Source organism: Bos indicus x Bos taurus, chromosome 16, assembly GCF_003369695.1.
Source record: "Bos indicus x Bos taurus breed Angus x Brahman F1 hybrid chromosome 16, Bos_hybrid_MaternalHap_v2.0, whole genome shotgun sequence".
Taxonomy (NCBI): Eukaryota; Metazoa; Chordata; class Mammalia; order Artiodactyla; family Bovidae; genus Bos; species Bos indicus x Bos taurus.
In genome coordinates this window covers 63525511-63538581 of record NC_040091.1, presented here as the reverse complement: position 1 = coordinate 63538581, position 13071 = coordinate 63525511, and the positions used below count along the sequence as shown (strand labels likewise).

At 44.3% G+C, this 13071-nt stretch overlaps 1 protein-coding gene across 2 annotated transcripts in view; it reads right to left on the bottom strand.

The window, feature by feature from the left end:
* The window catches only part of LAMC2 (laminin subunit gamma 2), a 67746-nt gene that overhangs the window by 27305 nt on the left and 27370 nt on the right, over positions 1-13071 (bottom strand). For both annotated transcript variants that reach the window (XM_027565543.1, XM_027565542.1), the window contains 5 exons: positions 11315-11450; positions 8242-8340; positions 4623-4759; positions 3708-3830; positions 1668-1857 (listed from right to left, as the gene is read on the bottom strand). In XM_027565543.1, coding sequence (XP_027421344.1) covers positions 1668-1857; positions 3708-3830; positions 4623-4759; positions 8242-8340; positions 11315-11450 — 685 coding nt within the window. The remainder of the gene's footprint in view (positions 1-1667; positions 1858-3707; positions 3831-4622; positions 4760-8241; positions 8341-11314; positions 11451-13071) is intronic.

The following is a 13071-nucleotide window of genomic DNA, read 5'->3' as shown; positions in this document are numbered from 1 at the left end:
TGTTTCTTCATCTTGAATTCTTAGCCTCTGATACACTATTAAGCATGTGATAGGCACATCCCCTCCCCTGAACTCTCTGTACCCACCATTCAAAATTCCCGTACTAGAGAGAAATATTTGCAAGTGATGTACTTGATAAGGGATTATTATCCAAAATATACAAATAAGTTACACAACTACTCAACATCAAAAAAATAAACAGCCCAATTAAAATATGGGCAGAGGACCTAAATAAACAGTTTTCCAAAGAAGGAATACAGATGGGCAACAGGCACATGAAAAGATGCTCAACATCACTAATCATCAAAGAAATGCAAACCAAAACCACGATGAGATATCATCCCACACCTGTCAGAATGGCTATTATCAAAAAGACAACAAATAACAAGTGTTGGCAAGGATGTGGAGAAAAGGGAATGTTTGTGCACTGTTGGTGGGAGTGTAAATTGGTTCAGGTGCTATGGAAACCAGTGTGGAGGTTCCTCAAAAAGATTAAAAATAGAACTACTATATGATCCAGCAAGTCCACTTCTGGGTATTCTTCTGAAAGAAACAAGAACACCAATTCAAAGAGAAATACACCTATATGTTCACTACAACATTATTCACAATAGCCAAGATATGGAAAATGTCCATCAATAGAAGATACAGAAGATGTGGAGTGTGTGTGTGTGTGTGTGATGGAATATTACTCAGCCATAAAAAGAATGAATTCTTGCCATTTGCAGCCACATGGATGGACCTAGAGGGTGTTATGCTAAGTGAAAGAATTCAGACAGAGAAAGACAAATGTAATATGATTTCATTTACATGTAAAATCTAAAAAACAAACATAATGAAACAAAAACAGAGTCATAAGAAGGGAGGGTGTGGGGGGTGAGTGAACGGTGAGAGAGATTAAAAGGTAAAAACTTCCAGTTATAAAATAAATGAACCACAAGGATGAAATGTACAGCCTGGGAAACACAGTCAAGAATCTACTAGCACTGTATAGGGCCAGGTGGTAACTAGAATTGTCGTGATCACTTTGTAATGTATAGAAACATTGAATCACTATGTTATGGACCTGGAACTAACATAGTGTTGTAGGTCAATCATACTTCAAAAAATCTCCCATTTCACAGGATAACATGTAACTTCCTTAGACACACACAGGACCATCCATGACCTCACCTCCGCCTCTTCTCTGACCTCACTTCTCACTGTATTCCTCTCCCCTGTTCCATGTTCCACTCATGCCTAATCACTTAGAATTTCCTAAATGTACAAAACTTCCTCAAACATACTTTTTCTGCCATGGTAACCTTCACTCCTTTTCTTTCCTTAGAAAGCTACTCTTCATTGTCACATCTTCTCAGTAAGCTTTCCTAGATCATCACTCCAATGCAAGTTACTGATGCCTCCTGCATGTATTCAGAACACTGGTGTCCACTTTGTCTCTTACAAGCTGCGCTGCAATGATCAGTTTATTTTTCTCCCCCATTAGCCTGTCAGGGACTGGTGGGCAGCAGTCATGACCTGTCTCAGCACATAACACCATATTTGGTCCATAAAGGTGCTCAGAAACGCTTGTTGAATAAATGAATGATCACTGAATGAATAAACAAAGGAATCAGACTTCAAACACCGTTTGCTCTATTTGACTTACTTGCAGTCTCTCTCTTTACCTGAATGTGTAAGTCTTGGTGATCCCACAAGGCAGTGTCTTGTCACGCGGCATCAAGGGAGCTGTGATCTGTAGACCAGCACCTTCCAGAATCACGTCATGGGCAGATGGGTGTCTGCCTCCCCTGTCCACACGGTAGTCAAAAGACAGGCTCTGCCCATAGCTCACCTGTTGATTCCCAAGAAATTTGGCTGTGAAACAGATCAAAAAGACTAGGATCAGCTGGGGGACTAGAGAAGAAAAGGAGTGAGCAGGTTTGCATGGATGTTGGCAATTTCTCTTGGAGTTCTGTATTATTCACCCATCACTCCCCACAAACTACTCTTTGAGAAGAGCCAGTTCATGGCACTGGACATGGCCATACTGCTATTGACTATGAAGAAGGGTTAGTTAATGAAATGCTAAAAGGGCCTCATTATAAGACAATTCCATCTATTACATGATTCACAGCATGGCCCTTATCACTTCAGTTCAGTCGCTCAGTCATGTCTGACTCTTTGCAACCACATGGACTGCAGCACATCAGGCTTCCCTGTCCATCACCAACTCCTGGAGCTTGCTCAAACTCATGTCCATTGAGTCAATGATGCCATCCAACCATCTCATCCTCTGTCATCCCCTTCTCCTCCCACCTTAAGTCTTCTCTAGCATCAGGGTCTTTTCAAATGAGTCAGCTCTTCCCATCAGGTGGCCAAAGTATTGGAGTTTCAGCTTCAGCATGAGTCCTTCCAATGAATATTCAGGACTGATTTCCTTTAGGGTGGACTGGTTGGATCTCCTTGCAGTCCAAGGGACTCTCAAGAGTCCTCTCCAACACCACAGTTCTAAAGCATCAGTTCTTCGGTACTCAGCTTTCTTTAGAGTTCAACTCTCACATCCATACATGACTACTGGAAAAACCATAGCTTTGACTAGATGGACCTTTGTTGGCCCTTATGACAGACCAATATGTAGAGATTCCCAGGTCTATCAGCAATAGTACCATCTGGTACATAGTGCTTTCTAGTTTATAGAATACTTGCACAAACATCATCACATTTGGTGGCAATAATTCTTGGAGTTAGTCATTATTCTTCCCACTTAATAGCTGAGGGAATTAAAGTTTGGAAAAGTTAAGAGGCCACCTTGCCCAGGAATCACATATCAGCTAAGAATATGAACTAGAAATTCTAGCCAGAAGGACTTCCTTGGTGGTCCAGTGGCTAAGACTTTGCCTTCCAATACACGGGGTGTGGGTTCAATCCCTGATCAAGGAACTAAGATCCCACATAATCTCATGGTCTGCTGCTGCTAAGTCACTTTAGTCGTGTCCGACTCTGTGTGACCCCATAGACGGCAGGCAGCCCACCAGGCTCCACCGTCCCTGGGATTCTCCAGGCAAGAACACTGGAGTGGGATGCCATTTCCTTCTCCAAGGCATGAAAGTGAAAAGTGAAAGTGAAGTCGCTCAGCCGTGTCCGACTCTTAGTGACCCCATGGACTGCAGCCTACCAGGCTCCTCTGCCCATGGGATTTTCCAGGCAAGAGTACTGGAGTGGGGTGCCATTGAAAGCTAAAACATAACACAGAAGGAATATTGTACTAAATTCAATAAAGACTTTAAAATGAGCCACATGAAAAAAAAAAGAAATCTAAAAAAAGTTTTAACCAGAGCTTTCCCATCCAACTTTTCTGATTTTTATATTTTTAAAATTTACAATTGGTTTAAAGCTTTGAGAAATGCTTTGTCTTCACCTTTCCATCTGCTTCCTGATAGACCCACAGATTTGACCCGAATCCTTATTTCTTGTCTTGGTGGGAAACTTAGAAATTTGCCATTTGACTGAAGCAGGAACCTGCACTGGGATCTGACCACCTGGACACCCAGTTCTACCCTACTGGGCCATGACTTTGTCAATAGGACAGAAGCCCCAATTGTCTTCTGGAGATGCTACTGCCCTGGACACTAAGTGATAAGATTTTCATGTTTTCTAACCCCATTCTTCTATCCTGACTTCCTAGTCTTCTAAATTGACATCTACAGGAAAAACACCACACGTACCAGGAGCCACAAAATAGACAGGGTCTGATCGTCGTGCGGAGCTAAACACATCTTGATGGCGCTGTGACCACTGGAGCTTTGCAGGAAATCCATTTCTCTGGACAGCCTTCCAGCCATCAACATCTGGAACATAAGTAAAACCACTCTTCATTAGAACAAACCTTATCATCTGTTGAGTTAAACAAGGCAAGACTTGATTGCTACTCACTAGCAATGAGTGAGTAACAAGTGGGTTTTCTTTATATTTCCACATTCATGCACCATCCTCAGAATTCCCTATGCACCTCTCTACTTGGCTTTCACCTTCACCTACTCCTGTTTACACCTGCTTTAACTTCTTGTCTTTGAATCTGACTCTTGGAATAAGAGAACATGTTTTCATCTGCCTGTAATTTGCATTTTTATTTCATTTACATAAACACGGTCTGGCCTTAGTGAGGTTAGAGGGTCCAGTATGTCCAGAGAGAAACTCAGAGTTGAGATCATATTAATCTCCCATATTTTTAGAGTGCTTTGTAGCTTGGTAACTAATTTCACATAAATTAACTCGTTTGGCATACATGAAAGAAATAATATTAGTGAATGTGAATTCCATTCCAAGACTTGTGTTAAGCCCCTCAATCCAATGATTCTTTTGTGGTTTTAAAGTACATTAATAGGAAATGCAGGGAGTTGAAAATCTGTTCTCTTTTTAGTTATTTTTATAAGTCATTCATAAGCTGGTCTGAGTATAACTTTTCCAAGACACGAGGCTCTTTCTTATTGCCTGACAAAATAACGTACATTTAAAGCTAGAAGAGAGTCATCCTGTTAAAGGTGACTCAAGGACCCCATCCTGCGGACAGAAGTCTACAAGCACAAAGCCCTGTACAGCAGTAAATAAAAGCAAAACACCTAGAAAACAGAATGCTTTACCTTGATGGAAGGTAGATGTGATTTTATGGACACTGTAGTCTCCGGAGCTTTGGCAGCTGGCTGAATGCCCATAGCAAAAACACTGGGTGCAGCCCTCAGGGTTTCTCCCATCCAGGTGATAGTAACCTGGTCGGCACCTGCAGGGGCATTTTGGAAATTGTGACAATATTATAGGCTATTTCTCATCCCCACAGAGAATACGGTGACTGATCATTTCTACTTTCTCTCCCACCCAGCCCATTAATTCCCAAAGGTGAGAAATACTCAGTTGCACATACCACTCTCACTCCCAAACCTCCGGATGGACAATCACAGGCCCCCATTAAGAAAGCAAGAAGAATATTCACTTTCTCTTGCTCTAGTAGAGCAGCAACAAATTGGGCGTGATGGTCTGGAAACGGTGATTTTTCCCATCCTTGGTAAGGAATTCAGTGGGCAAGATGGGGAGGGGTCAGGTAGGGCTGTGTAGAGTTGGCCCAGTCCTAGAGCAAGTGTTTAAAGGGGATAATAGGGTGGGAAGTGGGGGCCATCAAAAGACAGGCAAATGCCCCTGGATTGGGAAAATCCCCTGGAGAAGAGAAAGGCTACCCAAACTAGTATTCTGGCCTGGAGAATTCCATGCACTGTATAGTCCATGGGGTCACAAAGAGTTGGACATGACTGAGCAACTTTCATTTTCACTTCACTTCCATTGTGCAAAATCAGAAAGGCAGGCTAGCTGTGAACTGTAGATGCTACATAAAACAGCAGTAAATAAATATCTTTTTTTTCCTCTATAGATCAAGGGTTTAAATACTCATTATAGTTTCTGTGGAGGAAAACTGCAGATTAAAAGAGATTAAAAAACAAGGAAAGAAGGAAAGGGGGAGGGATAAGTGAAGGAAGAAGTGAGTCAGAGAAAGGGTGAAGAAAGAATGATGAAGGCAGAAAGGGAAGGGAGGGGTGTGCTTAAGGATATACTTGGGAGATAAATTATGAAGAATGGAGGTCACTTCTAGGAAGGAGGGAGGATATTGTGGGGCTGGTACATTTTTAGCAAAGGCCAATTTCATAAAAAAAGCAAGAGAGTTGCAGAAAAACATCTACTTCTGCTTTATTGACTATGCCAAAGCCTTTGACTGTGTGGATCACAACAAACTCTGGAAAATTCTTAAAGAGATGGGAATACCAGACCACCTGACCTGCCTCTTGAGAAATCTGTATGCAGGTCAGGAAGCAACAGTTAGAACTGGACATGGAACAACAGACTGGTTCCAAGGAGTTCGTCAAGGCTGTATATTGTCACCCTGCTTATTTAACTTACATGCAGAGTACATCATGAGAAATGCTGGGCTGGAAGAAGCACAAGCTGGAATCAAGATTGCAGGGAGAAATATCAATAACCTCAGATATGCAGATGACACCACCCTTATGGCAGAAAGCAAAGAACTAAAGAGCCTCTAAAGAGGAGAGTGAAAAAGTTGACTTAAAGCTCAACATTCAGAAAACTAAGATCATGGCATCTGGTCCCATCACTTCATGGGAAATGGATGGGGAAATAGTGGAAACAGTGGCTGACTTTATTTTTGGGGGCTTCAATCACTGCAGATGGTGATTGCAGCCATGAAATTAAAAGATGCTTGTTCCTTGGAAGGAAAGTTATGACCAACCTAGACAGCATATTGAAAAGCAGAGACATTACCTTGTCAACAAAGGTCCGTCTAGTCAAGGCTATGGTTTTTCCAGTAGTCAGTCATGTATGGATGTGAGAGTTGGACTATAAAGAAAGCTGAACACAGAAGAATTGATGCTTTTGAACTATGGTGTTGGAGAAGACTCTTGAGAGTCCCTTGGACTCAAGGAGATCCAACCAGTTCATCCTAAAGGAGATAAGTCCTGGGTGTTCATTGGAAGGACTGATGTTGAAGCTGAAAGTCCAATACTTTGGCCACCTGATGCAAAGAGCTGACTCATTTGAAAAGACCCTAAAGCTGGGAAAGATTGAGGGCAGGAGGAAAAGGGGATGACAGAGGATGAGATGGTTGGATGGCATCACTGACTCAATGGACATGGGTTTGGGTAGATTCTGGGAGTTGATGATGGACAGGGAGGCCTGGCATGCTGCAGTTCATGGGGTCACAAAGAGTTGGGCACAACCGAGCGACTGAACTGGAACTGGATGTGAAGAACTGACTCATTGGAAAAGACCCTGATGTTGGGAAAGATTGAAAGCAGGAGGAGAAGGGGACAGCAGAGGATAAGGTGGTTGGATGGCATCACCGACTCAATGGACATGAGTTTGAGTAAACTCCAGGAGTTGGTGATGGACAGGGAGGCCGGGCACGCTGCAGTCCATGGGGTCGCAAAGAGTAGCACACTGCTGAGTGGCTGAACTGAACTGAATTTCATATAATTAGTGCGGCTGACAACATTTGTTTTATTAGATTTTCTATTTCTCTGTTCTATTTTGAAATTTAGAAGGTTTTCAGAAAAGGACTCCTCTTGTATCACTTAAGCTATGTTTCACCACCCCCACTCCAGTAGCAAAGAACTGGCTGAAAACACAAGCCAGGAATGTACCTGGCATTGCCTCTGCCCAGGTATAAGTGATTGGCTGCATGCCAAAGAACTGCTTTCTTTCTTTGAAGGAAATATGGGGGAAGGTTTTACCTCTGGGGCCCACCTCACAGCCCTCCGCTTACAATAGTCTCAGGGGAGCGAAGAGTTTTAAGTCCAGGCTCAGTTTGTATTTAAGGAATTTCCTGCAGCAGCAACTGGGGGCGGATCGGCCTCACTGTACCACCTGCCCCAACGTGGCTCTGACATCCTCCCCTAGTTTGTGTGTGTGCACATAATCACCATCCCATCGCTGGGCAGGTCCTCGTCTGCACACAATGGTTATTTATGACCATATGCTGCAGTATTTCCACTGACTAAGATTTTCCCAACATGTTTACTTAGGCCAGGCCTTCCCTGGGACTGAGTTGAGTCATGAGGCTTCATCCCTGCATACCTTGTACAGAGCACCTGGGACTGAGAGCCAGCTGGCCAGGGACTCCCCAGGGCCCTGTCACAGCATACACAGAGAAGGCACCCAGAGCAAAAGCGTGGAGTCTAGTGAGATTTGGGGCCTTGCTTGTATTTTTAAAAAATTATTTATTTATTTAGTTGACTGCACCGAGTCTTAGCTGTGGCATGTGGGATATTCATCTTCATTTTGGCAATGTAAACTTTTAGCTATGTGACATGTAGGATCTAGTTTCCTGACCAGGGACCGAACCTGGGCCCTTTGAATTGGGAGCATGGAGTCTTAGCCACTGGACTACCAGGGAAATCCTTTGCTTGTATTTTTTTTTTAAAGCCTAGTTTTTGCAGGAGTTCCCAGTGGTTAAGACTCTGTACTTCCAACACAGGAGGCTCGAGTTCCATCCCTGGTGAAGGAACTAAAATCACACATGCCGTGCAGTGTGGCCAAAAAGATAAATAAAAAAAACTAATAATAATAAGGTCTAGTTTTTAAGGCCAGGGAGCAGGAAGAAGGTCATCAACATTGGTTAAGTGTCCCTTTTCCATGAACCGCACTCATGCTGGTTGTCAGGGGACCTCCTGCTGTGTCCAGAGGGCCACAGTTCACACAGACCTATCACAGCGCTCTCCCGTGACAGCTGGCTTGCAGACACAGCGGCCCGTGTCACAGGGCCCCACGATGCCGGCTGGATCACAGTCACACTTGGAGTCTCTGGAAAGAAGAAAAAGAAAATTAGAGCTTCGTTTCCAAATGCTCTGAACTACACACATGAAGATCAGGCACTCATAAACAAATGTCACCAACTTGAGTCAATCTTTCATCTTCAGTGAGGCCTCTCTTAGCTATTCTTGTCCATGCTAATCTCTCTCAGACCCTTTAAGAATTCATCTGTCCATGCTACTAGCGCTACTCAAAGTGTGGTCCGTGGCTGGCAGCCAGTCCAAGAACTGTTTACTACCCACTGCTAGAGAGAGGAGGGGTTCGCCTCAGAATGTAAACCAAACTCATCCACTCCTAGAGAGAGGAGGGGTTCGCCTCAGAATGCAAACCAAACTCATCATGAAACGGTTTAGTTTGGTTGACTGTTTGCGTCAGTTGACTTAAAATTTTTTTATCATTTGTTTCTCTATTGTTTAATCCAGGGGTGTCTGCTTTCATCACGGTTGATTCCACCTATTTGCTTCTTGTTCATTTAGTTCTTCCTTCTGGTAGCACTTCTATTTCACAAATAATTCATACCCTGCAATTCATTATTTAAAGTATACGACTCATTGGGTTTTAATTGATCCTCAGAGTTATGCAAACAGCACCACAACCAACTTTGGAACATTTTTATCACTCTACAGAGAAAGCCTGTTGTCCTTTAGGGATCACCCTCATTGCCTTCCCCCAAATCCTCAGCAACCACCAACCAACTTTTTGGCTCTGGAGATTTGCCTGTTCTGAATGCTTCCTATAAATGGAATTGTACAACATGTGGCCTTCTGTGTTTTGATTCTTTCACTTAGTATGTCTTCAGGATCCATCCATGCTGTATCATGTATCAGTAGTTCATTCTTTGCATGGCTGAATAAAATCCCATCACGTGAATATACTACATTTTGTTCATCCACTCATCAGAATGCACATTTAGGTTTCTACTTTTTAACTATTATGAATAATGCTAATTATTCATAGTAGATAATTTGTGTACATTAATGTGAAAATTTGCATATGAGTTTTTGTGCAGATACATATGTTTTCATATCTCTCGAATGTATATCTAGGAGTGAAATTGCTATCAGTTTCACTGATATTTTTTTCTGGTTGCAAGACTTTCCTTGATTAAAAAAATCAGTATTTTCATTATTTAATTTTGGCACAATCTCCTTGTCTTGTGCAGACTAGCACTTTAACTGATGACTGGTCTCTGACTAACCAAAGTCCTGGTCTCTATGACCGAGCTTGCCCCATAAGCATATGTATTTATCTCATGCATCTAACACCAAGTTTGTTCTCTTCCCTACTGACCTGCTCCTCCTGACTGCCCCATGACCCCATCAGAGCCTGCCCAAACCTGCCTCTGACTCCTCCTCCTTCACATTTCTCATCTAATCAGTGCCAAGTCCTATTGGGCTTCCTGAAGATTTCTTTTCCAATCTCCACCTTTCAGTTGCCATGGTCTCTTCCCTATCCCGGCCCCTCTGAGAAACACATATTTAGCATCTACTGGTTGCTAAGCACTGGGGATAGTAAAAAATACGAAACAGTCCTGCTCTCTAGGAGTCGCAAGGCAGGGCAGATACATGAACAGCAATGGCAAGAAAGTGCAACTGCAGCTGTAGCCGAGCTGGAACATGCTCACGGGCCTCTCCCCGCAGCAGTGAACACGACCAAGCCAAGACCAGACTTCCATTCTAGGGGGAGAGACAGACAGATACATACATAAAGTAAGAGACTGTAAAACAACAGAGTCAGCGCGGAGTGGTGGGGACTGGTCCGGAAGGCCCCTGAGAGGGGACGGACAAGGTGGGGATGGAACCTATGAAGCTCTGTGTGGCTCTGTGGGAGGGAAGAGGACTCCAGGCCAAGGCCAAGGTCACATCACTTGGCTCCTTTGAAGAAGGAAAGGAAGCCTGGGAGGGGGTGAGAAATGGAGCAGAAGCCTCAGGTGGCAAATGGAGAGGGCAGGAGGGTCTTGGAGGCCCTAGCTGCCTAGATCGGAAGTTTCGATCTCATTCTAGGTGGGAAAGGAGCTAATGGAGGTTTGGAGCAGAGCCATGATGTCATCTACTTCATAGTTTACAAGGATTACCAAGGGAGACAGGGCCTAGAAGGGGTCAGGGAAGGCTGGGAGGGGAAGAGAACCGGGGATGGTGGTAAGAAGGATGGCACAGGCAAGGCTGGCAGGTGGGTCTCGCATGGACAAGGGGCTGGAATCATGGGTGATGAGGAAGCGGTTTCTCTGTGGGCAGTCTTCTAGCCCATGGCTTCACTGCCAAGCTGCTCCTCCCCAAAGCCAGCCCAGCACCTTGTTGGCTCTGCACCGCTGTGGGCTGGCCATGTGACTTATAAGGTACGCTTCACCTTTTTCCAGAAAAGTAAGTTGAGGAGGACTAGAGAATGCTTCAAGCTAAAGGAGATTTGAATTATGCAGGAAGTTCTTCTACTCTAAATTCACTTATCTGAAACAAGTTCCAGGTTAAAACATAAACTCTTAACTTCCGCCCTAGTTTGTCTATAGGAGGGGTAGTTGTCAGGGTGATGAGCATGGCCTCCACAGACAACATTCTGAGCCTGAGTATGAAGTCCACCCGCAACACCGGGCACCTTATTTATCCTCTCAGGGTTTAAGTTTCTTATCTTTAACACAAGTATAACACTAATCCAAAGTTTTTAGGGTTATTGTGAGGGTTAAATGAGATAATGCACACATAGTCCCCAAAAGACTTCCCTGGTGGCCCAGTGGCTAAGACTCTAAGCTCCCAATGCAGGAGGTCTGGGTTTGATCCCTGGTCAAGGAAGTAAGATCTCATATGCCACAACTGAGACTCGGTGCAGCCAAAAAAAAAACATTTTTCTTAAAATAGTGTTTCCATAACTCAGTTACTTAGTAACAGTTACTCAGTAGTTGTAAGTGGTCCCTAACGTTGACACGATCGCCACTAGTCACAGTGGAACCAGCGGTGGTGGCACAGGCACTTACAGGAGCTTCCGGTCTTGGGTGCACCCAGCATCGGTGAGGGTGTGGAAGCCTGGCAAACAGCGGTCACACCTGTCCCCTGTCACACCTGGCTTACAGCTGCACCGCCCAGTGTTGTCACATCGAGGGCTAAGAGAACCTATAACCACAAAGGAGGGGAAAGGAAAGAAGAAAAGGAACTATTTCATTCATATGACATTAGAGGGCAACTGTCACCGTATGGGAGCTCAATAAATACTAAGTAATGAGTGTTCATTGGAAGCACTGATGCTGAAGCTGAAACTCCAATACTTCGGCCACCCGATGCGAAGAGCTGACTCATTTGAAAAGACCCTGATGCTGGGAAAGATTGAGGGCAGGGGGAGAAAGGGACAGCAGAGGATGAGATGGTTGGATGGCATCACCGACTCGATGGACATGAGTTTGGGTGGACTCCGGGAGTTGGTGATGGACAGGGAGGTCTGGCACACTGCAGTCCATGGGGTCACAAAGAGTTGGACACGACTGAACAACTGAACTGAACTGAATCACCATGACCTGCTCCTTGGGCGATTCTTTCACATCATTGGGATACGCATCCACCACTAGGGAAAATTCTGACAGCCAAGGATGGCTTCTTTGGGGAAAGAAATAGAAATGACTCCGGAAAGCATTATTATTTATATATCTGCTCTGGTTTCAACATTAAGTCATTTGTCAAATCCTTGAGATCTTAAGAAGGAACATTTGTGAAAGAGCACATGAGCCTCCACAAAGACAGGATGCAAAAGTGAGCCACCTTCTCCCTTATCTCTGGCAGGCAAACAACATCTGTCAAGGGTCAGTGCTCACATGGTATGATTGCAAGAGTAGAAAAAAGCCTCTTAACCAAAAATATCTCTACCTACCTGGAGCAGTAGAAATTCTCACCTTTGGAGCATCACCTCTTGTGAGGAGTGAAGACTCTGTGCATCTTACCTGGTTTGGGGCTCTAGAGTACTTTCCTATGATTAATTGTTTATAGATATGCTCTATAAAATGACCTCACAGACTGTTGCTGAAAGGTGAGAGATGCTCAGGATAACAAAGTGTGCCATCCTGGAATCCAGCCACCTTTAGCACCTCCCCTTCAACCACCCCCAGTTCAAGCTTCCTCCTTCTCTCACCTGGCCCCTACCTCCATCCTGACTCCATTCTCTCTATAGAAGCCAAAGTGCTCCTTTCCAACGGAGTTTGAATCATCTGACTGGTCTGTTTAGGTCTTCTGATGGGTCTAGGTCTTCTGATAGGTCCCTGCTATTAGCGGAATAAAGTGCAAACTCTGTACCATGACCTACAAGCCTTGGCCTCTCTTGCCTCACCTTCTGCTCCTTCACTGAGGTCCAGCATCCTAGCTCCCCTCCCTGTTCCTGGAATATGCTGATTGTTTCCCTCCTCGGGGCATTTGCACCTGCTGCTTCTTCAGCCTGGAATGTTCTATCCTGAGAACGCACCCTAGTTGGCCCATTCTCAGCACTTACGTCTTGATTAACTTCTCTAGAGAAACCTTCTCTAACTCTTATGTCTATAACATTCAGCCCACTGCTCCCTCAGTCCTTAGCCCTGCTTACTGATAACTCCCTCAGCTTGTGTTCCCTGCTGAATTCCCAGTGCCCGAAGCAGAGTCCTAGATGTCTGTTGCATTAATTAGCCCTCAGGAAGGAGGATATGGTTATTGTGAAAGGAGGAGGAAGCCAAAAGATGAGGTAGAATGTGGTTCACCCACTTGATAATTTCCCTAA